We start from the raw sequence: 25591 nt of genomic DNA on the forward strand, positions 1-25591 counted from the left end.
TCTCATTTATTTCATTTTTTTAATCGATATTTATATATTCCAATAAAACGTTAATCTTTCTTTATCCAGCTCTAACTATATACCCTGCACTGTTATAAGCACTTTACCTGCTATTGACCCATTTAATTTTCACAAGAACTTATAAGGTAGGTCTTCTTAGTACTCTAGTTTTATAGACGAGGCTCAGGAAGGTTTCCTGAGGCTCAGGAAGATGAGGTGGCTTCACGTGCAAAACTGCACTTCACTTACTAGCCCAGGAAAGCAATCTCCAGACCAACAGTTAAGCCATGCAAAGACTAGCAGCAGCAGCTCTCCAAGGATGTCAGAAATGCACGCTCTCAGGCCTCACCTCTGACCCAATAAATCAGGTGCTGTTTAACAAGATCCACAGGTGATTCTTAACTATAAAATTTGAAAAACACTCATCAACAATGTATCAATTTCTTCTCACCTCTAGAGTAATTCAACACACACACTACTATCCCCAGCCCAGGAAGCCAGTCACACAACAGAAAAGATTAGTGGTAGTGGAGCGGTCAAAAGGTTTTTTTTTATTGCCCCTCCTGCGGCAATCATAAATCCCTTTTGTCTGGCAGCCCTAACCCCACCTCAGCCCAGTTCAACCCACCTCCTTCTTGAGATCTCCCTCACTAAAGTGGAAGCTAGCCATGCCTAAAGGAGGCAGAGCTTTGGAGACTCTGATGGGAGAAGAGATGGGAGGCAGACGTATCCGGGGTGGGGGGAGGGGAGGGTGCCCGGGAAAGAAACCATTCGGGTCGCATTCCCTAGCCTCAACAAACCCAGCCTTCTGCCCTTAGGAAAAATGGCGGTCGGCGCAGCTGCACTTCCGGCCACGGAGCCAAACAAAATCGGGGCGGAGAAGAAACCGGAAGTGACCGCCCTTTTGACACTCCTCCCACCTCCTCTCCTCTTCCCAGCCTCTCCCGGGAGGATGAGGAGGCCTGGGGGCTGTGGCTGGTTTGCGGTTGCCGGGTGACAAGTCGGAGCCGGGACAGAGTGAGTGCTCGCTGCCTCGGCCGCTGGCCGGTTCGCTTCGCTCGCGGTGACCTTCGGGCGGCCAGGGACAGGGGGCGGAGAATCGTGCGCCGGAGCTCTGTGACGAGGCGCCGCCGCGGCTCTGCGGGAACGGAGCTAGCGAGCGGATTTGCGAGCGGGGGCCCTCGGCCAGGTCGGCCCGCGGAGCTCGCGAGGCCGGAGCCTGGAGCCCGGGGTTGGGGAGCCCGGTCTGGGGCTGGCGCTCGCGGGGCAGGGGTGAGGTCCGGTCCCTAGCTCTGCTGGCGGCGTTCCAGCGCCCGGTGTGGAAGGCCTTTCCTGTGGAAGGTAGGTGTTCGCAGCCGGTAGAACCGGGTCCTTGCCCTCACCCCGCTGTTCCCACGCAGCTCCTTCACTGAGTCATTTCGTGACCCTTCGGAAGGCTTTATGGCCATTCTGCTCCGTTCCACACACATGCATACCGGGACTGGACTAGCGTGTAATCGGTTGTTTGGTGTCTCTTTCATGAGAACTTGCCAGAAAAGAGAATTTGTTTTAACTTCTATTCTTCGAAGTTCTTGGTGCTTTGGCTGGTAACGTTAATGATCGCTTTAAGCGTTGCCTGCTTATTTGTTGTGATGAGAACTAATTTTTTTTAAACGTCGGAGTTACTTTATGATACTGGAATTTTGTTTCCTAACTGGGTATCCACCTCCACCGTCTAGAGCTCCAAGTTGAGAAACTTCTTGTTCCCGAACTTGTTCCATCTCACTAACCCTGTTCCTAAGCGTCACGTGCAGTCACTGTTTGCCACAATTAGTTTCATCTTCTCCAAAGGGAAATAAAGGAAAAGTAGAAATTGCAACCAAGATTTTTTCCCATAGTTAATTATTTTAATGGACTACCCACTGAAAAGTCTTTAATAGCTTGTCTAAAACATTTCTCAGGAAACAATTATCCAAAAGTCTTTTGGCAGTTTAGTTTATTTCACTGGGGAGTTAATGCAGTAGGAAGGTGTCATTAATTTGCATGTCTTTATCATATAGTTTAACTTGCGCTTTTCTTTTTTCTTTTTTTTTAAGATTTTATTTATTTATTTGTCAGAGAGAGAGCGTGAGCGAAAGCGAGCACAGGCAGACAGAGTGGAAGGCAGAGTCAGAGGGAGAAGCAGGCTCCCTGCGGAGCAAGGAGCCCGATGTGGGACTCGATCCAAGGACGCTGGGATCATGACCTGAGCCGAAGGCAGCTGCTTAACCAACTGAGCCACCCAGGCGTCCCTATTTTTTCTTTTTAAAGATTTGTTTATTTTAGAGAGAGACAGAGGGAGGGAGTTGCGGGGGGAAGCAGGGAGAGAGAGAATCCTAAGCAGACTCCCCCACCCCAGCATGGAGTTTGACGTGGGGGCCGGATCTCCGGATCCTGAGATGCCAACCAACTATGCCACCCAGCCACCCCTAATTTGTGCTTTTCTGACTTTAATTTTCTTCCCCCAGTAACACAATGGCAGAAACTGCTTCTCCACTGAAGCACTTTGTGCTGGCTAAGAGGGCAATTACTACAATCTTCGACCAATTACTGGAGTTTGTTACTGAAGGATCCTATTTTGTTGAAGGTTAGTTTCTCTAAGTTTTTAAAATAATACGGTTGAAAGTATATGCAGGAGCTTTGTCCTTTCACCCTTAGTTACGGAACACGTATACAGGGCATTGCTCTATAGTCTAGGAGAAATGCCATAACAAATGAAACCCATTTCTGCCCTCCAAAGGAAGAAGATTAAGTGGTATTAATAACATAAGATATAAGTAGTTTTATGTATGATACCTGTAAGCACTTTATTATGTTATTAATGCTTTGAATCCTTATATCAATGCTGGGACAGATTTTAATTGCAATTATTGTATTTTTTTTTTAATTTTATTTATTTGTCAGAGAGAGGGTACAAGCAGGGGGAACAGCAGAGGGAGAAGCAGGGACCCCAGTGTGGGACTTGATCCTGGGACCCTGGGATCATGACCTGAGCCAAAGGCAGACACTTAACTGACAGAGCCACCCACACATCCCTAATTGCAATTATTTTAAAGATGAAGAAACCAAGGCACAGAAAATTTAAGCAACTTGCCCAAGATCACCTCGCTAGTAAATGTCCGGACTAAAAATCAGGCAGGCCACAGTTAAGCCATTATACTTATCTCTTCCCCAAGTCAGCTGTCAGTCTAGATCTCAGACCTATCTTATCTTCTCAGACGAGGGTGGACCGTGGTGGGGGAAAGAGCAAAAGAAGCTTTCTTAGAGTGAGTGTCACTGTTCAAACAGGTTGGTGAGGAATGTCTTACTGGGGAATACTGCTTTGGAGGTAACTGTTAAAATCTTTTCTGGTTCTTAAGATTACATGACTGTCAGGGGTACAGTGAAAAAGGAGGGATTCTATATACTTCTTCAGTGACAGTTGGGAAACAGTTGGGAGTCCAACTTTTTTCCTTATCCTTCCTCCCTCACCAGATTTTTAGCTTGAGGATAGCCCCTGTAATTTTTAATAATTTTGGAATTTAGGGGCGGGATTCTTATGACCTGTTGCAACAAGGCATTCACCTTTTACCAAATATTCAGATACTGTGGCATTTTTACTTTTCAAATGGCCATGTTAATATAGAGCAAAGCCAAAATACGCAAAATGTGTGCGTATCTTAGGTATTCCTTTGTATGACTAACCTAATAATCATTTTTATCACTTTTGCTAACACCATTTCAATTTTCTAGCAACATACAGGAATCCAGAACTTGATCAAGTAGCTACTGAGGATGATCTGATAGAAATACAGGGTTATAGAAACAAGCTTTCCATCATTGGTGAGGTGCTGTCTCGGAGACATATGAAAGTGGCATTTTTTGGCAGGTAATCCTTTATTGTTTCTCTCAAGGGTAGTTTCCAGAAATCAGCTTTTCTAAATCATATCTCCAACCTCGTTTCTTATGTTTCAGCAAGTGATATTCCTCCCCCTTTACCCCACAGAGTTTCTCCCTTTGCTAAATGCTAAAGCTATTAGCGTGAAAAAGCATTTGTTCATTTTACTTCTTGGTATAAAACGAAGCTTTCTAAAGGTCATTTGTATTTTTACTTTTTAAGGATGCTGATCTCTGAGAATTAGCTTCTTAGCCAGTCCAAAGAATAGAAATACAGATAAATGATATGTGTAACCTGTGACTTTTTAAAGTTTCTCTTAATTATCAGGTGTGCCTTCCAAAAGGATTCTGAGCCCCACGATTTCCAGAGGGAGAGTAGAAAGTGCCATTTGTTAACTATCTCAAGTGATAGAGCAATCTGTGACATAGCTCATGTTCATTAAAGAGTAATTTGTTAACTTCCTGTGTAGTGTGCACTCTGATAGGCAGTAGGAATGCAAAGAAAAATGAGTAGGCCCATATCATGTGTTGTGTGTCAACAGAAAATGGATTTACTCGCTAAACTAACTTTTAAGTGCATCTTAGAGCTTTTTTTCAAGCACTTGTGAGTTCCTATACTTAGAATTCCCTTTGCCTTGATTTATCTATGTGTGACTCTCACTGTTCAGATCTCATCCTAAGTGTTACAACTTCAAATCTTCTCTGACCGCTCTGTCTGAAGTATGCCTTCTCAGTTATTCTCTTCTAAAGTGCCCCACTTATGCCCTTTAAACCTTTCCCACGGTGCTGTTTTATTTATTTATTTATTTAGGTCCACTTCTGCTTCACCTTATGGGCCTTACAGAATCTAGCATGAGGTAGGTCCATAAATAGGCCCTAATTCAAATTAGGGTGGAGTGGAAATGGAAAGGAAGAGGCCTTCTTATGAGGTGATGACTCCGTTGTCCTATTTGAGGAGAGATAGGTAATATCTTTGGAAGTGGAAAAGATCCAACCCAGATTTACGGAGATGCAGACTTTAGACCACAGTTTGTGATGGGAAGAATTTGCAATTGTGATGTCAAATTGTCACAAGATAAAAAGGCAAGGATAGATATATGAGAAAGGTGGAATTTGTGTTCTTTTGTTTTTCTGATATGTACTTTCCTAATATTTGTGTAAATCAGGTTGGCAGATTTTGTAAAAAATGCAATCTGATGAAATTTCATCAAAGTTTGAATTCTAAAAAGGTTGGCCTTAGACCCAGTGAAAGAATAGTTTTTACTGTGAATGTTTTATTTTCATGATTTTATATATCATTCTTCAGGACAAGCAGTGGGAAGAGCTCTGTTATCAATGCAATGTTATGGGATAAAGTCCTCCCTAGTGGGATTGGCCATACAACCAATTGCTTCCTGAGTGTTGAAGGAACTGATGGAGATAAAGCCTATCTTATGACAGAAGGATCAGATGAAAAAAAGAGTGTGAAGGTATAATATTATTAGCAGCATAATGTATCTGAAATAATGTCCTTAACTTTTTTTTTTTTTAATTTGTAGGATGTCTATATTGCTGGACATAAAAGAACTATTAATACTTCTATTTGTAGCTTTAAAGCCATCACTGATATTTTGAATTCTCTAAATTTTTTTTGCTTCAGAGCTAAATCTTTAGAAGAATAGATCTTAAAGCATACCATATTAGAAGAATATCTTATTAGAAGAATAAAACTTGTCCTTAAAATAAATTAGAGTTCACTGGGGATGGTATGTGCTTTGGTGAGTGCTGTGAAGTGTGTAAACCTGGCGATTCACAGACCTGTACCCCTGGGGATAAAAATACATGTTTATAAAAAATAAAAAAATAAATAAATAAATTGGAGTTAAAAGTTTGTTACATTTAAAAAATAATGTTCCCAGTGAAAACAGCATTTCTGAAGTGTATTGTTGCTATTTAATCTCAAATCTGATTTCATCTTTTGAAAGAAAACTTTGTTTAAAAAATGGGGCTCTGGAATGTTTTTGATGCATGTCTGTGCCTTTAGAATCTATTTTATCTTTGGAGTATTTAGTAAGAACATTCATGAATAGATTTAATAGTTTTTTCAGATAAGGGCCAATGACAATTCCCTACCTTTCATAAATTTTTTTTTTTTTTTTTTTAAGATTTTATTTATTTATTTGACAGAGAGAGAGAGATCATACGTAAGCAGAGAGGCAGGCAGAGAAAGGGGGGAAAGCAGGCTCCCTGCCGAGCAAAGAGCCGGATGTGGGGCTCTATCACAGGACCCTAAGATCATGACCTGAGCCGAAGGCAGAGGCTTAACCCACTGAGCCACCCAGGCTCCCTTTTCATAAATTTCTTAAGGAACCCAGTGCCACTAGTTCCTTCAGCCAAAAGAGGGAAAAAAAGTGTTTCTCAGTATTAACACTTTCTCTTAAATCTTAAGATCTCTCCCACAAATGCAGAAGTTCAGTGTTTAAAATCCATCCCATATTAGTTTTTGCAAAACTAAGTTGAATTCACTGGTGTAGTTATTGTTCTGTGAGTTTACTGTTTGATTTAGCTCAGGTAACTCAATCTGCCTAATACCTTTCAGATTAGTTATGGGGAATAAAGGAGGTGATGTTTATGAAAATATTTTCAGATTTTTAACCTATCCAAATGAAGGAATCACTTTTTTTTTTTTTTTTTTTTTTTTTTAAAGATTTTTATTTATTTATTTGTGAGAGAGAGAGAGTGAGAGCGAGCACAGGCAGAGTGGAAGGCAGAGTCAGAGGGAGAAGCAGGCTCCCTGCGGAGCAAGGAGCCAGATATGGGACTCGATCTCAGGACGCTGGGATCATGACCTGAGCCGAAGGCAGCTGCTTAACCAACTGAGCCACCCAGGCGTCCCGAAGGAATCACTTCTTAATCAGGATTTTTACCGAATCCAAATTTAAACTACTGGTGGCTTTAGATCCTCAGTAAAATGTACTATGATATTTTAAAGTAATCATCTCCTCTTTCTTGGTCTGTACTCTCTACTTCCAGTCCACTTCCTTTTCATGCCCTTTTGCACCTCTCCCCTACTCCAGAATTTAAATTTGTTTACCTCAAGTTGAGGCCTGCTTTAAGGTATAGACTTGGAGTCTCATGCTGTAGTCGTTTACTTAGTAAAAGAAATGCAATAGTAATAGCTAATATTTCACTGTACACTAAGTACCAGGCAATATTCTAAGTACCTACAGTAACTCAAACCTCACCACAGCTCTGTCAGATAGGTGCTTTTATTATCTTAATTTTACAGACCAGGCATCAAGATTTTAGTACAAGTTTATAATTCAGTCAAAAAGTTTATGAAAGCAAGCAAAAATAAAACCATTGACAATAACATTGTCACTATGGAGATTTACCTCAGCCGTGATCAGGACTGTTGTGCCCATTTGAAAATAGATGTTTCCCTTTAAAAATTGATACCTCTACATCTCATTTGTATGTGTACTGGTGTCCGTTCCTTGAATATTAATTTTATATTAAGCTCTTTGTATTGTATATTTAACACATACATGAATAGTATTAAAGTAACACATTAATAAATTAGCATATGTCAGAAATCATCTTGAGAAATAGAAATATTTTAGTGAATTCAGATGGAAAGAGAAGGCATAGTCATTGATGTCAAGTAGGTTTATGTGAATAAATAACCAGCTAGTGAAAAAAATCCTTTATTAAAAGAATATGTCTTGAGCTTCTCTTGTATTGTTTTGGTCTTATTACTCTGGTGTTTTTAAACCTATTTTAGTAATGTTTCTTCTATTTCCACCCTTTAACTACTGAGCAGTGCGTTTTAGAAGAGACAGAAAATACAGTTGGGCAAAAAGAAACTTCAAAACTCACATGTTTCCTAAAACCAGTGGAAAATTCTTATGGTATAGAGTTAAATGTGTTTCTTTGTATTTTGTAAACAAAATGGTTTCATGTGTGTTATTTTTTTTTACTTGCCTTTTTTTTTTCTTAATATATTGTAAATTTGCTTTCATACATACAATATCAATATCGGGTATTACATAGCATTCCATTGCCAGAGTTCACTTATTGGGCATTTAAAATGTTACTAGCTCTGATTATTTTTGCAGAGTGGATGACTAAACTGTTTTTAAGAGTATCTTTTTTCCCCCTTCTTGGTAATTCTAAAACTCAATTTCTCAAGATTGCTGAAATAGTTTTATTTACAGTTATTTAAAGTTCTGCTTTTTGTATATGTTTTGCAAAAATAAATGTACCAGATCATAGTGTTTTTCATTTTTATTGAGTTTTATTACAAGCAGAGTTTTGTTCATTTCTTTCCCTTCCACTTTAGACAGTTAATCAGCTGGCTCATGCCCTTCATATGGACAAAGACTTGAAAGCTGGCTGTCTTGTACATGTATTTTGGCCAAAGGCAAAATGTGCCCTCTTGAGAGATGACCTGGTTTTAGTGGACAGGTAAAATTACATATGAATTGCATTTTCTCCTTGTAAAAGTTTATTTGATAGAATAGTATTGCTTGTTTTAAAGTATAATACATAAAGATTTAAATGTTTAGTTGCTCCTTTGTTCTCACTTGTTAGATTGTTAAGAAACAGAAAAGGTGTTGGTTTATGTTTTTTACTGGTTATATAAAGTGCCAGTTGCTTTGTCTAATTCTATTAGATGAAATTTCAAGGATAGCCACTTTTCTCCCCCCTCTACCTTGTAGTTTGGATAAATAGCTGGGGCTTAGAGATTGCCTAATTCTAAATGACTATGTAGGTACCTCTGATTAGGTAAATCTTTTTATCTAGTAATACCTCTTTTTTTTTTAAGAATTGAAAGAACACATGCATAGAGTGTGGGGTGGGGACGTGTGGGGTGGGGATGGGGTGGGGACAGGGTGGGGACGTAGAGTGTGGGGTGGGGACGGTAAAGGGAGGGAATTTCAAGCAGACTTCACACCGAAGCATGGTGTCCAATGCAAGACTGTCACCACCCTGAGATCACAACCTGAGCTGAAACCAGTAGTCCAACGCTTAACTGACTGAGTCACCCAGGCATAATAAATTAATGCTTAAGGCCCAAGTTTCCCAGAATAGCTTAATGGACAGTTTACATAGATTTTTTAATTGTTCAGGAATTAATTGAATACTTCTGGAATTTTGTTTCAACTCTTCTGATGAGTCTTCATTTATTATATGTTCTTTTACTATATTGGTGCTAAGTAAAATGATAATGCACATTTGCTAAGCAATGTCCTTAACTAAAAAAAGTAGTTAAATGATTTTTCAAAATTTTGGTATGCTCTTTTGTTTTCTTTGGTTAAAATTTCAGTGTTGTGTGGAAACCATTTTGGTTTTGGTGATGGGCTTTTAATTTTGCTTTATTTCATGGCCAGACTATGTCCATGACCCCAACCTCTCATCTTTCTACATTGTCACAGTGGGTAGATAGTTATATTATAATTTTTATTGTATAGTATATTAAACTTAGGTTTTAGCAGAGGGTGTTTTATTATTTATGCTCATGAGCATTTAAATATTCTCTCAGCTGTACTGGACATAGCTACTTACATCTTTGATTTTGGTATATATTAGCCATTTTGGGGGGGGTTGGAGGGTTTTTTAGCACTTATTTTTCATCCTTCCAAACCATAAGGATTTAGAAGATTAAAATATTGACTATGTTACTTACTTTGTCAAAAATCAGAAGGTTATTTGTTTTTATCTTAAAGATTTACTTATTAGAGAGGGTGTGTCGTGTGTTGTCGTCTGCCCCCCCCCCCACAAGGAGGAGGGAGGGGCAGAGGGAGAGGGAGAAGCAGGCTCCCCACTGAGCAGGGATCCAGTGACTTGGACTCCATCCTAGGATCCTGGGATCGTGACCTGGGCTGATGGCAGACTGTAACTGACTGAGCCACCCAGGTGCCCAAGGTTACTTCTTTCTAGTAAACAACTTTTTTTTTTTTTTTAAAGCATTTGTTTAAGTTTTCAATTGAATAGGCTCTGGGAGTTCTTTGTCAGCAGAATAGATATGGAAGTTTATAAAACACAGATTCAGCTTGTCACAAGTGTTTTTTTTATAGGTGGAAAAAGTAGATCTCTTGGGCTTTGTGCTGAAAACTGGTGGAAATCCTGGCCTTTAGACTTCAATTTATAAAAGCTTTATAAAATGTCTTTTATAATCAAATTTTCTTTTTTTAAAAATATAAAATACAATATTATCTTATTCCCATTAGTCCCGGTACAGATGTCACTACAGAGCTGGATAGCTGGATTGATAAGTTTTGCTTAGATGCTGATGTCTTCGTTTTGGTAGCAAACTCTGAATCAACACTAATGAACACGGTAGGTTAAATAATATTATTATGTTTGAGTGGTAGGAAATGAGATGGTGTCTTTTCTGAAGAGTGAGGGAAATCCAAATCATGGATTAAAAAGAACCTCTAATATCAAGGGTGAACAGAGGAATTTGTGTTTCCGTGGGACTGGAAAAGTTGTTGCTGGCCTTCTTGAGTGTTCCCATTGGGAATCTAGGGTTTGATGTCTCTCACTTCTAGTGAATCTTTAATTAAATGCAAGGTGTGATATGTGTGTGGTATTGACATTGATTGTGGTTATTTGCCGGTTTCAGAAGAAATGGGCACCAGATTGTCAGGGTGATGATTTCAGTCTTTTGAATAAAGTTTAACACTCCCATCTCACACCCTCCCCCCAGTCCCCACATCTGGCAGGCAAGGCTTTTCATACTTCTAGTTTTGTCAACCCTTCCCAGCTTTACTTGTGTGTACTCTAGGTTTTGGCTTACCTGTGTCCGTTATACGCCACTGTCAGATTTAATAGATTCGATTATTTATCCAGGCTGTCTAGAGCCATACTCATCCCAGATAAACTCCAGAGTTTATAGATATCTAATATCTAAAACTATAGTATGGTTTTTAAAAATTGTCATTCCTCAAAAGCATATAAATGGCCAAACACCATTATAACCTAGGTGTTACTAGCAAGACCTCTGGTTTGCCACTGCTACTAGCTTTTGTATAACCTGATCTATATCACATGGACCAGGCTGCTATGACAACATGGACAGTTGTTTATAATCTCATGATATGAGAAACAGATAAATGCTTAAAATCTTTGTTAGAATAACGCCATTTGAATTACATTCTGACTTCTGTGTCTTTGTTTATGCTATTCTTTGCCCACAATTCTTCCTCTACTCCCAGCTTATCTTTCAGAAAGCCATTATCAGTACTTCTAAGCACATCTTTATCATCACTCCCTTCTTTATGGAGCTTTTCCTAATTCCAGCTGGTTATGGTGTCTCTTTCCTTTAAATAAGCATAGTATGTATTTTAGCATTTAAGGCACATACCTTTCTCTGTTGTTTATTATTATGTGCATAGGTCTTACATTGTTATTCTAAATCTTCAAAAAGATTTGAGGTAGCTTTTTGAAAATGTTGACTATAATATCCAGCAGTATCTGTTATGCTCTGCACAATAGTAGAGACATAGATATTTATTAAATTGAATTTCAGAAAAGACTCATGGCAGGAGCAGGAAAATCTTCACTCTTGCCATCTTACAATTTAGTTTTCTCATCTTGGAGAAGTGTAATATTCAGTGATTTGGGATCCTTTATCGGTGGGTATGAATCCACTGTTGTCTTAATGGTTCAAACTTTAAGATTAGAAGAACTTCAACTATAAATGTAAATATAAAATAGCTGTTAAAAGTAAACATATCTTGGGTATTTGATGTTTTTTAGGAAAAGCAATTTTTTCACAAGGTAAATGAACGACTTTCCAAGCCTAATATTTTCATTTTGAATAATCGTTGGGATGCCTCTGCATCAGAGCCAGAGTATATGGAAGACGTAAGTTATTTTTTCTTTTAAGTTATGAGCTGTAGTCATGTACATTGTTATCTGAGAAAACAGTATACCTTATAGAATATCCTACGTAGCTGTTCTTTTACTTGAGAAAAGACTTAGTGATCAAGACCAGACTATTAAACTACTTTGGAGGAAAATTGTTATAGAAGTGTACTATCTAATCATTTTAGATAATGAAACTTTGTTTTGTTGTAGTTTTTTTGAAGTATAGCATAACAAAAAAGTGTGTAGATCCTAAGTGTCCAGTTCAGTGAACTTTACAAATTGAAAGAACTTCAATTTGTAAAGAACTTCGATTTGTGTCAGGACCCAGCTCAAGAAACAGAACTCAAACTCAGGAATTGAAAGAACCTCAGTTTGTGTCAGGATCCAGCTCAAGAAGCAGAACATTGCCAACACCCCCCTCCAGTCTTGTCCTATCTCATAAGAATGAGCACTTACATGACTTCTGACATCCTTGATTAGTTTTTTGGTTGTTCAGCTTTATGTAATGGAATCATATAGTATCTGCTTTGTGTCAGGTTTCTTCTGCTCAACATTACATTTGTTATTGCATCCATACTCTTGGGCATGGTTGAAGTGCAGTGTCATTACTGTATAGTATTTCAGCCTTTGAATTTCTACATTTGATTTATTCATTCTGCTAGTGACAGGCATTTGGGTAAACTTCCTAGATTTAGCTGTTATAAGTAGTGCTGCTCTACATATTCTTACATGTGTGTCTTTGGTGCACATAGGTATATATTTCTGTTGGGTATATTCCAGTGCTTCTCGGTCTGAGGGGTTGGGCAGTTTTGATCTCTAGGGAATATTGGGCCATCTCTGAAGATATTTTTGATTGATACAGCTCTGGGAGTGTGCTACTGGCATCTGTTTGGTAGAGGCTAAGAGCTGTTAAAAGTCCCATAACAGAACAACCCTCCCAACCAAAATGTCAGTACTGCAGAGATCAGTAATTTGTGAGTATATATCTAGGAGTAGAATTGCTGGTAGAGAATATGCTGCTTCAGTAAACACAGCCCAAGAGTTTTCTAAAATGCTTGTACGAGTCTATACTCCTAAGCAGATTGAGAGTTCCAAGTGATTTATATATCCTTACCAACAGTTGTATTTTTTTGTTGTTTTAAATTTTAGTCATGCTGGTGGTTTTAGAAACTTTTTTTTTTTTTTTTTAAGATTGTATTTGTTTGTCAGAGAGAGAGAAAGCACAAGCAGCAGGAGTGGCAGGAGAAGTAGGCTCCCTGCAGAGTAAGGAGTCCAATATGGGACCCCATCCCAGGACTCTGGGAACATAACCTGAGCCAAAAGCAGATGCTTAACCGACTGAGCCACCCAGGCATCCCTAGAAACTTCTTTTTAAAAAGAATAGAGTATCTGGAATTTGGTCTGTGGTCTATAAATAATATTTAATTTGCCTGATAATTTCTTTTTCTGACTTTAATCACGATTTGTGTTTACTTACAAAAAAATTAAAATTTACACAGTCCCATCACTGTTTACATGTTTGATTATGTGTTTTCATTCTTTCCCCTACCCCCAGAATTATAATTTTGTTTAATATGAAGCTTTATATATCCTGCTATTATTAACGCATGTGGTCATACTTTTGCAAATTGGGGTCTCATTTAATCATCAGAGATTTAGGAAATATCATCCACAGATTGTTTTTTTCCATTCTTATTTAGCTTAGTTCCCTTATCTTAGGCACAATGCTAGAGGCTAGTACTGTACCCTAACTAGTTTTACTCTTAGTCTTATTTTTTCTTTAATTTTTAATTTTCTTTAAAGTTTTAAGTAATCTTTGTATCCCACATGGGGCTCAAACTCACAACCCCAAGATCAAGTCACATACTGTACTGACTAAACCAGCCAGGCACCCCTCTTAATCCTAATTTTAATACCTAAGTGCTAATCTTAAACCTAACATTGCAACCCTAATCCCTAGCTAATGCATTCTCCCCAAATTTAATTCTCAGTGTTTTAAGAAAGATAGACTATTTGGGATGCCTGGGTGGCTCACTTGGTTAAGCGACTGCCTATAGCCCGGGCCATGTCCCCCATGGAGCTCCTGCTCAGCAGAGAGTCTGCTGCTCCCTCTGACCCCCCTACCATGCTCTCTCTCTCTCATATAAATAAATAAAATCTTTAAAAAACAATCACTGAAAGAAAAATAGACCATGTTCTGATTTTGCAATAAAAATAGCTTCATTGTAGCAAATTATTTGTAGCATTTATTTTCTGATATCAGAGATATTAATAGCTTCATTTAAAAATATTTGGAAAACAAGCATAAGAAATAAATAAAAATGCCCCACCTGCTTTGTGGTTGTTGCCTTCATGCCAACTATTAATTTTCACAGTATGTATATACATATTTCTTCTTTGTAGTATAGTCATGTATGTCAATAATACAGAAATAAGAACATTTTCCCATGGCAGTAAGTATTATTATTTGTCAATACTATGTTTGGAAATGGCATCATGGTATTTGTTGGTCCATCAGAATTTTAAGTGGTCAAAGAAGGATCATTACTCTAAGAGAAAGTATTCTGTCAGCAAGTATCAAACTTCATTTATTAGAATTTTTGGGTTTCTTAAGTATATTGGAGATACTACTATAATATCACTATAAATGGAGCTTAGTAAAGGCCTGTAGCAGTCATTACATTTGTTTACTTCGGTACCCTGTTTTCTCTAGGTACGTAGACAGCACATGGAAAGATGTCTGCATTTCTTGGTGGAGGAGCTTAAAGTTGTGGATCCTTTAGAGGCACAGAATCGTATTTTCTTTGTTTCTGCAAAGGAAGTTCTTAGTGCTAGAAAGCACAAAGCACAGGGAATGCCAGAAGGTGGTATGTATTAATATAGATTGTCTTTTGAAATACAAGAATAGTTGTAGAAATAACTGCTATAAATCTTACTTTGCTGTATCCTAGGTTTTAAACTCTTCACCTAAATATTACAGGTGGGGCACTTGCTGAAGGATTTCAGGCGAGATTACAGGAGTTTCAGAATTTTGAACAAATCTTCGAGGTAGGAATTTTGTGTATGTATTGACTAATATAAAACCCTGTCATTGGTTGGAGAATGATCATAATCCTCTGTTTCCTCTATTTATCTTTGTCAAATAACCTTTGCTTGCTGTTATTTAGTATAGTTACTGCTACAGCAAGTGAAACAAGTTTGAAGAAAGGAAGTCCCTGCAAAATCTGTAAGAATTGAGAATTAAAGATTATAATTTCTCATTTTTTCTTATATGGTTGTATTCAAACGGGAAACTGTTTTTTTAATATTGCATGTGTTGTGCAGTGAGTGAAATTCTCTTTATTCAGTAATTTGAAGCAAGATTAAATAAATGAAATTGCTATTGGAATGCGTAATGGAGCAAAGTGAAGATCATGTTTTTCTTTTGTTAATGTCATTTTACTGAATTTATTACATTTTAAGCTGTGTCATTACCTGTTTATTCTCCACATTTTATGTCAAATGTCCTAAACAAATGAGTACAAAAATAATTAGGATACAGGGTATTCTGTAGTATAGGAATCTGGTAGGAACTACTGGGCACACAAATAGCTAATGTATTTGCAGCACTGGGAAGGAAGGACACTTATTTCTATTTTGGTGCAGGCATTTTATTCAGAGACATTAAAACTCATCCTACATTTAACTGAAAAAAGTTCTTTAGATGTTAATTTCTAAGCTCTTATTTAGCCCTTTTTAATCTAGCTCTGTTTAGATTACATATCCCCTTTTCACCCATGTATGAACATGAAGACTTCAGAACTAAGAAAAACTTCTTTTGTAATTCTTCCTTTAAGTTGTAACAGCTTTAATAGCAAGGATGTGAAAATGTTGAATGTACTTGGCAGAATTTTTTAAATTAAACATTTGGTCGCTATCCCCCATCTTTAATTTGGTGAGTTGGAAATAGACTATTAAGTAGATGAAGACAGCATACGTAGAGAAGGAAAGTCCACACTAGTGGAGACCTTGGTAAGATGTCTCTAAAGTCAGAGCTCCTGAGATATTAGCATATGTCATCCCAAGCTAAACCATAGATTGCATGAATTCCCAGTCACTCCAAGACCATTGTTTATGTTCTTTCCTTTTTCTTTCACAAGATTCAGTGCTCTCCTCACCTTTCTCAATTATTTCATCCATGGGAAAAATATTGGGGAGAGGATCTTTTGTTCTGTCTCCCTTTGTCTTACTTATTGACCTTTCTTTCCTTCTTTCTATGTGTATTAGATATTTGTCACTGATTTCTCCTACTAAATCATATTGTTCTCATATGCATTTATAACCTCTTTCATATTGGTTCCTGCTACCCAGACAGAGTATCTCCTTGAAGAAGTGGGAATGAGAAGAATAAAAAGCTATGCTGTAGAACACTGGTTCCCAAACCTTGGCTGATCATGAGAATCACATGAGGTGCTTTAGAGAACTGCCTGAATTATCCCAGAGGACGATCCAGTGGGGCATGGGATGGACCTAGCAATCCGTATATATTCACTTGCTCCCCAAGTGAGGGCAATAATCAGGCAGACCTAGGAATTACTGTTTTTAATGTTTTTAGAAGAAATTTGGCAGTTTTTTATTGTAATAGTTCATTTGGGAGTCTAAAAATTATGTATAGAAAAAACCATGTGCAAGAGCTTTACATAAAGTCATAGAGAATATCAGACCTTAGAATTTGAAATGTTTGTTCAATTAAAAGTATGATAGATTTAATGTAAGAATCAGCTAGAAATTATTTGAACTTACCTAAAGAAATAAATAGATGGGCAGAAAGTCTTGTCTTGGTGGCCAAAGCATTTTTTGATGATTACTTGTTTCAGCTTTTTTTCCAGAGTGAAATTAGTTACTTCTTAAATCAATTTTCATAATTTAAGACTTCTATAAATTGGGGCATTTTTAAGAATTTATAATTTAGTAGGATAAAATTGTTCATTTTTAAAACTTCTGTATTTTTTCTCATATCTATTTAGACATACGTACATGTAATGTATATATTCTATTTTTTTCTTTTTTCCTTTTTTTAAGGATTTTTATTTATGTATTTGACAGAGACACAGTAAGAGAGGGAACACAAGCAGGGGGTACTAGGAGAGGGAGCCCGATGCAGGGCTTGATCCCAGGACCCTGGGATCATGACTTGAGCCAAAGGCAGATGCTCAACACCTGAGCCACTCAGGTGCCCCCACATGTATATAGTCTAACCTTAATTGGATTTCCCAGTGATTTAACTGCTCTGCTCTATCCTCCAAACACCTAGCCCCAGCTTTTAGTTAATTTTTCCATTCATAAATAGCAGGTTTTGGTTTTTATTCATTAAATTCTATGTTAATCTTTAAACATAGTTTCTCCTGACTTTTTTATACTTTTTTTTAAGTGGAATTGTCTTTTTGTTTTTTTCTTTAGGGAAGAATTTAGGGCTGTGAATTTGTGATGTAACTTTGGACATATACCACGGGTTTCAGTATCCAGTTTAGTTTTCATTGTTTTTAATAGTTTTTAATTACAGTTGTTGGCATTTTCTCTTCAATACAGGAGTTGCTCAGAATAAGATGTTTTGATTCTTTTCATCCAACTTTTGGTTATTTATTTTTGTTTTCTTTGTATTGTGGTCACAGAATGTGTCTTACATATGTATTTTCTCTTTGTTTTTAGAATTCACTTTTTTTGGAGTCTTAGAAAATGATTTTTGTGAAAAGAAAAATTGCACCAAGTTTACCATTTTTAGTGGTCTGATATTTGCCATAGACTTTTTGGGTTTCATTTGGTTCTTGAGGAGCAAAACATTATAGGAACATTTGGAGTATCAAGTTAAAATAAGGCTTGAAAATTAAATCCATTAAAATCAATCAAAATCGGTGTTAATTCTGTCAGCATGTTTCTTATTATTTTAAACCTGTATTTGAACAAGTGTATATTCTAAAGATAATTTAGAAATCTAAATACCTTTGCTCAAATATTTGGCCATTAGCTATTCTTAATAGTTTTGATTATAAGATGGAAAACAGGTATAAGATAATTCTACTCTAAAATGTCAGTGACTTAGTTGTAAAGGACCTTCTGGGACAACTGGTGAAATCTGAAAATGGACTGTATGTTAGGTTAATAGTATTTACTGTCCCAGTGAATGCAGTGATTGTTTCTTGGTCGTATAGGAAAATGATCCCATTCCTAATAAGGCATGTTAATATATTTAGTAGTGAAGTTGTGGTGTCTGCAAAGAAGTGTCAGATTGTTCAACAGGAAAAAAATATCTATAAAAATATATGCATAGCTCTCTATATAGATATATCTGTATGGAGAGGGAGACAGATGGGAGAGGTATATTGTATAGTAGTATTTTTTCTTGCATTGCCCTTTCAATTTAAAAATCTTTAAAAATAGGGGCGCCTGGGTGGCTCAGTGGGTTAAGCCTCTGCCTTCTGCTCATTTCATGGTCTCAGGGTCCTGGGATCAAGCCCCGCATCGGGCTCTCTGCTCAGCGGGAAGCCTGCTTCCCCCTCTCTCTCTCTGCCTGCCTCTCTGCCTACTTGTGATCTCTTTCTTCCTGTCTCCAATAAATAAATAAAATTTTTAAAAATCTTTAAAAATAGTAAGTTGGGAGTGGTGAATAGCATATTATTGGGTGTTTGGGGTCTGTTAAGAGGATTTGACAGTAATTTTATGTCTTAATTATATATAAGTATTAATATCTATAAATCTATGACTATAATTAACTACCAGCTGGCTTCTTTAGATATTATTAGAAAGTTAGAAAACAAACAAAAAAAGTAAGTTAGAAAACTATCTTAACTGAGATACAATTGGGATTTAAAATGGTTTGGTACAGTATTTTAACCTTCTTGGAAAATTAGAGTTCCTGATAAAGTAAGTCTGGAAGCTGCTGCTCACTATGTATGTTCCTGTGGGGATTCATAAGCTTATTAGTGTAGTGAGAGTTCTGAGAAATAATGCAGTTTTAAAAACCCATATTTAAATTAACATTTCTCACACCTCAGAATAGAGTATTTCTTTTGCAGGTTGACTTGATATTTTTGTGATCAGTGGAAATATCAGTGTAAGATACCCATTTCTAAACTAGAAGGAGTTTGTTTATTTATTATTTTAACTAGTTATTTATATTAACTAGTAGTTTATGTCTCTCTGTTAATTCATGACATTATTGTATATTTTTAAAATCAAGGAGTGACTTTTATATTGCCTAATAACTTTTGAAAATATTTCTTTCTGGTCTAGCTCTAATACTGTGCTGTTACCTATAAATTTAGGTCTTCATTGCTGATATCTAGATCTGCTTCATCGAGGAATATAGGATTTCTTTTAACCTTTTTTTCTTTTAAAAATATTTTTATGCTTTTATTGTTTTTATGGAGGTTAATTTGTCGTTTTATGAGGTGCAGTTATTTAAAGAAAATCAGAGCTTTGTTTTGGTTGTTAAAAATAAGCAGTTTAACTGTTTAATATTGTGTACTTATTGGTGGTTTTTCTGTAGGCACATAGAGAATGGGAATACCATAACTTCCTACAACTAATCTTTTCAGGATTAGTGATGTTGAGTGATGTATAAATAAGTTTAACCATGAACAAAAGTTAGGCTATCCAGTGGAAGAAAGTCATAGGTTTAAGTTAAGGTTTTATAAAGTGTTAAGGAAATGAATTACCCTCAATGTCCTATAGCTAAAGAAGTGAATCTGTTTTTATTTCATACCTCATAGTACCACAGAGGACAGCTAAAATGGCAGAAGAAATTATAAAAGTTTTTTCTATCTTAGTGAATTGAATAGGTAATCATTTTAGAAATGTGAAGGCTCTAGGTTATAAATAGTGTATTGAATGAACATACTAGTGATTTCAAAATAAATACTTTGGTATTAAGTGAATACTTTTTAAAGCTTGAAAGCTGTTTATTGTGATGAAAGATAGTTAACACAATTTATACTGGTTGCAGTGAAAAGAGGTTCAAGAAGATGAATTCATGGAAATCATGGAAAGTTGGGGTATATTCTCAATTTTTAAAAAAATTTATCACAGGGAATAAATGTGACTTCTACGAAACACCTATTGTAGTTACTGCTGCTGTGATACAGACAAGTGATTGTTCAAAGACCAGATGACCTTCTTCTGTAAACACTTGTAGTTGTTTTTAGATGTTATGTCAGTGCAGAATTTAACTTTCTATAAAGTAAGAATGAGTTTTAATATAATTTTGTAAGTTTTCAGTGATGAATTCAGAGTAAATATTTTAGATAATAGTATTCAGATGTATTGAAATTGAAACAAGTTTTATAGTATAAATGTGTCCATTACTATATGTGATGCATTCTACCGTATTCATTTAAAAACAAAAAAAAAAAAAAAAAAAAACAGTGGTCATGAAACCAGATTTGTACAGCTGTGAATGGTTTATGAGCTACAATTAGCTTAAAGATGAAACAAATAAGATAGGGCATCATTCGAACCTGTTTGCACAAACTATAGAGCAAGGACAATAATAGGATTATCTTTGAAATAGCTGTAGGTATTTTTTAAACAATATTATTATTTCGGTTGCTTGTTGCTAAAGACTTTTTTTCATGTTCAAGTTTTAATACAAGTCCTAATTTCTAATAACTATGTTCTATCATCAACTGATTTCTTAAAATGTGGAATTCTCATTCATAACTCAGTTAAGAACTTCATTAGGTTATCTATTGTAAGCATGAGAAAAATTAAGACAGACTAGAAATAGATTAAAGGCAATCCCAATAAAGTTAGTAATTTTAATGGAGAAAACTTTAACATTGACAACAGTACCCTGCTTATTCATTTATTTTTAAAAATATAGTCAAAAAACCATTGCACATTACTGTGTAAAATTACACAAAGATATGAACTTGCTGTTAATACCCTTTTTACTTTTGATTTCTTGTAGGTTTTTTAACCTTTGTTATTTTAAGTTCTTTTTATTATGCATTTATTTTCTGCCCTTATGTTTTGGTTATCATTACAAACAGCAAGTTTTTGTGTTTAAATTCCTGAAAATGTTGGGATGGAATTACAGTAATGTGTTATGGCTTGGGCCCTCGCAGGAGTGTATCTCGCAGTCAGCAGTGAAAACAAAGTTTGAACAGCACACTATCAGAGCTAAACAGATACTAGATACTGTGAAAAACATAATGGATTCAGTAAACGTGGCAGCAGCAGAGAAAAGGTATGAATTCATTTTATTGCAAAATAAAAATGTCAGTTCATGTCCGTATAAATTCCTTAAACTAAGGTTTTAAATTGTTATCTTTTAAATACTTTAGCACTTAAGTCAGCAGCCTACTTGCATGGTTTTAAATGAATATTTGAAATTGTAAATATTTATTCTACAACCTTAACATCATTTGCATTTCCTGGAACCCATTATTCTCAAGAGTTATGATTTTAACGTGCTTCATAGTTTTAAAATATCTTTAAGGCAGTGGAAGAACAAGTGGAATATTTTGAAGAAATCCAAAAAGCAGGTGGACCTCTTTTTATATTCAACCTATGACCCATTTTTCATGTTTATACACTGATACCTAGAAATCTCTCTTTGATGCCAGTTGTGGTTTTTTTATCAACTGGTAAACAAGGCGATATTACCTGCCAGCCAGTAGGTCAGTTTGGTAAGCACTACCCTATATGTCATTGTACTGCACTGTTACTCCATTTATGACATAAAGATGAAAGTAAATTCATGAAATTGCTAACACTGAGGAAAAGGCTAGTTCTCACAGACTTGGTACACTTGAAACAAAGCTGAGGTTATTAGATGTGATCCCGGTATTAGATGTGATACGGAATGTTAAGCCTTAATTGAACAGTTAGTGGCCTTAAGCCAATCAAGGGAAAGATACAAAGCATCAGAGATTAAGAGGACATTAAATTGGGAATTTTAAATGCATCTGATCTTACTGGGAACAAATACACCTAAATCTCTTGCCTAATTATGACACTTCTCCTGGAATGCATCATATACAAAATGAGAGAATTTCTAATAAATGAAACACAAGAGTGAGAACTCAAGAGTCTGATCTCGGGCCCTGTGCACTGTTTCTATGAGATTATTTTATTATTTATGCCTCTTTCAGCTCAGTTGTTTTATCATAGTAGCCAGAGTGAGCATTTGGTCCACCAGTTGACCTTAATATTACTGATTTTAAAAATACAGGACATTGGGACGCCTGGGTGGCTCAGCTGGTTAAGCGGCTGCCTTCGGCTCAGGTCATGATCCTAGCGTCCTGGGATCGAGTCCCACATCGGGCTCCTTGCTCAGCCAGGAGCCTGCTTCTCCCTCTGCCTCTGCCTACCATTCTGTCTGCTTGTGCTCACTCTCGCTCCTCTCTCTGACGAATAAATAAATAAAATCTTTAAAAAAAAAAAAAAAACAGGACATTGAACTATACACAGCACAAAGAACATGTGATTTGAGAATGGTTTATATAATCATGTCTTGGGAACTCTCTTAGCTGAAGATAATTTTTAAAATGCTCAGGTCTTTGTTTTCCTAGATCCTGTAGTGGTTGACAAATTTTCTATAAAAGCTAGATAGTAGATCTTTTAGGCTTTGTGAGTTGTACTTTCTCTTTTGCAACTAGTCCGTTCTGCAGTTTTAGGGCAAAGGTAGTCATACAGATGATAGGCATATGAGGCATATGAATGGTCATGGCATGGCACAAACTAGCAGCTGGCTGGATTTGGCTTTCAGGATGCCATTTGCTGACCCTGTTTTTTAAATGAAGTCATTATTTTTATTGTGACTGTTCGTATCTGTGTTTGGAGAGTCCTTATTTGGGATTTGGATGCTACATGCACAGACAAAGTAGTTTATATTCGATCCTCTAGAAAATACTTTGTAAATGAAATATTATTTGAATCATTTTAGATGTGAAATGTAAGTTTTGGATTTTTTTTTGCCACTGTATCATGCCAGCAGATGGTTCATTACCTAAGTGAATGCCCTAGCTTAATTGCTTTGGGATTTCAGTATTTCCTGAGAATTAATTATTCTACCTACTACAATAGGGTTTATTCAATGGAAGAGAGGGAAGATCAAATTGATAGACTGGACTTTATCCGAAACCAGATGAATCTTTTAACACTGGATGTTAAGAAAAAAATCAGGGCAGTTACAGAAGAGGTGGCAAACAAGGTAAGTTGGTGACTTTATGACTACAGTTTCTGGGAATGGAGAAACTGGCTTTGTCAGTAGAGTGTGCCACTCTTGATCTTGGGTTTGTGAGTTCAAGCCCCACCTTGGGTGTAGGATTACTTAAAAATAAAATCTTTAAATAAAATAAATTTCTGGAAATGAAAATATTTTTGGTAACCCTAAAAATGTTATCACCATTAGCCTAAAGGCACATTTTATTAAGTTTTTTTACAGTTTGACTGACTAGTTGATAATCTTGGTTAATTTTTTTTAACTTCATATTTTCAGGTTTCCAGTGCAATGACAGATGAAATTTGTCGACTCTCCGTTTTAGTTGATGAATTTTGTTCTGAGTTTCATCCTACTCCAAGTGTATTGAAAGTATATAAAAATGTAAGTTAAATTATTGTTAAAAGTAAAAGTTTGCTCAGTTTCCTCTCCTTATTCTACATTTTTATTTAGTGGATTAGCCATTTTAATGTCTTCCTGGCAATTAGTACATGATTGAACTTTTCTAGCCCCTGTGCACTCTTGTAATAAATAGAAACTATCTTATATATAAAGTACCACAAAAATATTCTCTTAAAATAAGACCATTTACTACACTTAAGATTTTGCAAAATCTGTACATGTTCTAGAGAAAAAATAATGGGCACATGTACCATGTTAACAGGAGTTAAATAAGCACATAGAAGATGGTATGGGAAGAAATTTGGCGGATCGGTGTACCAATGAAGTCAATGCTTCAATGCTTCAGTCCCAGCAAGAAATAATTGGTAATATTTACGTCTATAAGTTCATGTGTAGTTTATTTATTTCATTGGAAAAGGACTTAGTTTCCTTGAGGTGTTTTATAAAAAGTAAAACATTATTTACTCTTGTTTCTTAAATACCATTATTTTGTTTTATCTAGAAAATTTGAAGCCATTACTTCCAACTGGTATACAAAATAAACTACATACACTGATTCCTTGCAAGAAATTTGATCTCAGCTATGACCTAAATTGCCACAAGTTATGTTCAGATTTTCAAGAGGATATTGTATTTCGTTTTTCCCTGGGCTGGTCTTCCCTTGTCCATCGTTTCTTGGGCCCAGTGAATGCTCAGAGGGTGTTGCTAGGATTATCAGAACCCATCTTCCAGGTATCTTTTTCTTTTTGAGTAAGCTTTTGATTTTGTTGTTGCTCTACTACACAGTTATTTATCTTTGATTCTACCAGTTGAGATTCTTGCTCTTTTTTAAAAAATATTTCTACTTTGCTTATGTGATTTCTCTAATACAACTAGTTGTGTCCAGTTTGCATAGTTATGAGCTAATACCAATCACATAGAGCCATTTCTGAATTAGTTATACTGTGCAAAGGGAAAGGCACTTCCAGCGTTTTCATTCAGTACTGTTGTAGTTGTTCCACATTCATTTTTGAAACAGTTTTTTCCTTAAAAGTTTTTGTTTTCAAATAAAATTGAAGTTTTGACTTCAACTAGAGTAAATGCAAGCATTTAGAAAAAAAAAAACTTTTGAATTTATCAATTCAATACTTTTTCAGAAAATCAGTGGAGTTTTAAAACCATCACCACAATCCTATTTTAGAACTTATCACCCCAAAATGGTACCCTTGTGTCCATTTGCAGGTGATCATTCTCACCTCCAGCCCTATTGCTAGTTAGCTTTCTGTAACTGTCATATTTTTCCCTTTCTAGACATTTCCTATAAACGGAATAATAAAAAATGTGCCCTTTTGTCCCTGGGGCATCTTTCACTTAGCAGAGTATTGTCAAGATTCATCATGATGGTACATGAATGTTGTAGCATATACCAGTACTCCATTTTTTATAGGTGCATAATACTCCATTATAGATTATCTCATATTTTATTCAGATGATGGACACTGAAGTTGTTTGTACTTTTCTGGCAATTATGAATGATGCTGCTATGAACACTCATGTACTATTTTTATGTGGACATCTGTTTTCATTTCTCTTGAGTATATACCTAGGAATGAAATTGCTGGGCCATGCGGTAACTCCATGTTTAACTTTCTGAGGAACTGCCAAACTGTTTTCCAAAGCAGCTACACCATTTTACATTCCCACCAGCAGTATATTAAGGTTCTGTTTCTCAACATTCCATCAAGACTTGTTATTGTCTGTCTTTTTTATTAGTGGATGTGAAGGGGTATCTCATGTAGTTTCAGTTTGTGTTTCCCTAATGACTAATGATTTTGAACATCTTTCATGTACTTGTATTGGCCATTTGTGTATCTTGTGAAATGTCTATTCAGATCATTTACCCATTTTTTAATGGATTATTTGGCTTCTTATTGTAGAAGTTCTTTATATATTCTCTAGATGCAAGTTGTTTGTCAGATACATGATTTCAGAGTATGTATTTCTGGTCTGTGGCTTGTCTTTTAATTTTCGTATAGTGTATTTTGAAGTGTAGAAGATTTTAATTTTTAAGTAATTAAAAAATTTTTTTTCTAAGGTTGTGTCTTTCATGTGAGAATGTTAAAATACAGTTTTAATTCCACTTGAGAGTTGAGGGCCTACTGTTAAAGGTAGAATCATATAGTATAAAAATTCAGTATTAGTCATAGAAAATAATTTTGAGACTTTTTATTTTCTTCATATATTTATAGTAAACTCATTATT

General features: G+C 36.1%; 1 protein-coding gene across 3 annotated transcripts in view; it reads left to right on the top strand.

Annotated features, from left to right (window-relative positions):
- The first annotated feature begins 889 nt into the window (after positions 1-889).
- Positions 890-25591, top strand: part of MFN1 (mitofusin 1) — a 32588-nt gene continuing 7886 nt past the window's right edge. Inside the window, exons 1-15 of one of the 3 annotated variants that reach the window (XM_013058344.2) lie at positions 890-1017; positions 2487-2605; positions 3751-3886; positions 5201-5363; positions 8216-8340; positions 10107-10215; positions 11638-11745; positions 14462-14615; positions 14729-14796; positions 20850-20971; positions 22813-22939; positions 23228-23332; positions 23613-23715; positions 23853-24082; positions 24926-25208. In XM_013058344.2, coding sequence (XP_012913798.1) covers positions 2494-2605; positions 3751-3886; positions 5201-5363; positions 8216-8340; positions 10107-10215; positions 11638-11745; positions 14462-14615; positions 14729-14796; positions 20850-20971; positions 22813-22939; positions 23228-23332; positions 23613-23715; positions 23853-24082; positions 24926-25102 — 1839 coding nt within the window. In that variant the 5' untranslated portion in view covers positions 890-1017; positions 2487-2493 and the 3' untranslated portion in view covers positions 25103-25208. The other 2 variants (XM_004756627.3, XM_004756628.3) reach the window with 2 other exon arrangements.

The sequence above is a fragment of the Mustela putorius genome, unplaced genomic scaffold (assembly GCF_011764305.1).
Source record: "Mustela putorius furo isolate JIRA1106 unplaced genomic scaffold, ASM1176430v1.1 tig00003834_pilon_pilon_pilon, whole genome shotgun sequence".
NCBI classification, from domain to species: domain Eukaryota; kingdom Metazoa; phylum Chordata; class Mammalia; order Carnivora; family Mustelidae; genus Mustela; species Mustela putorius.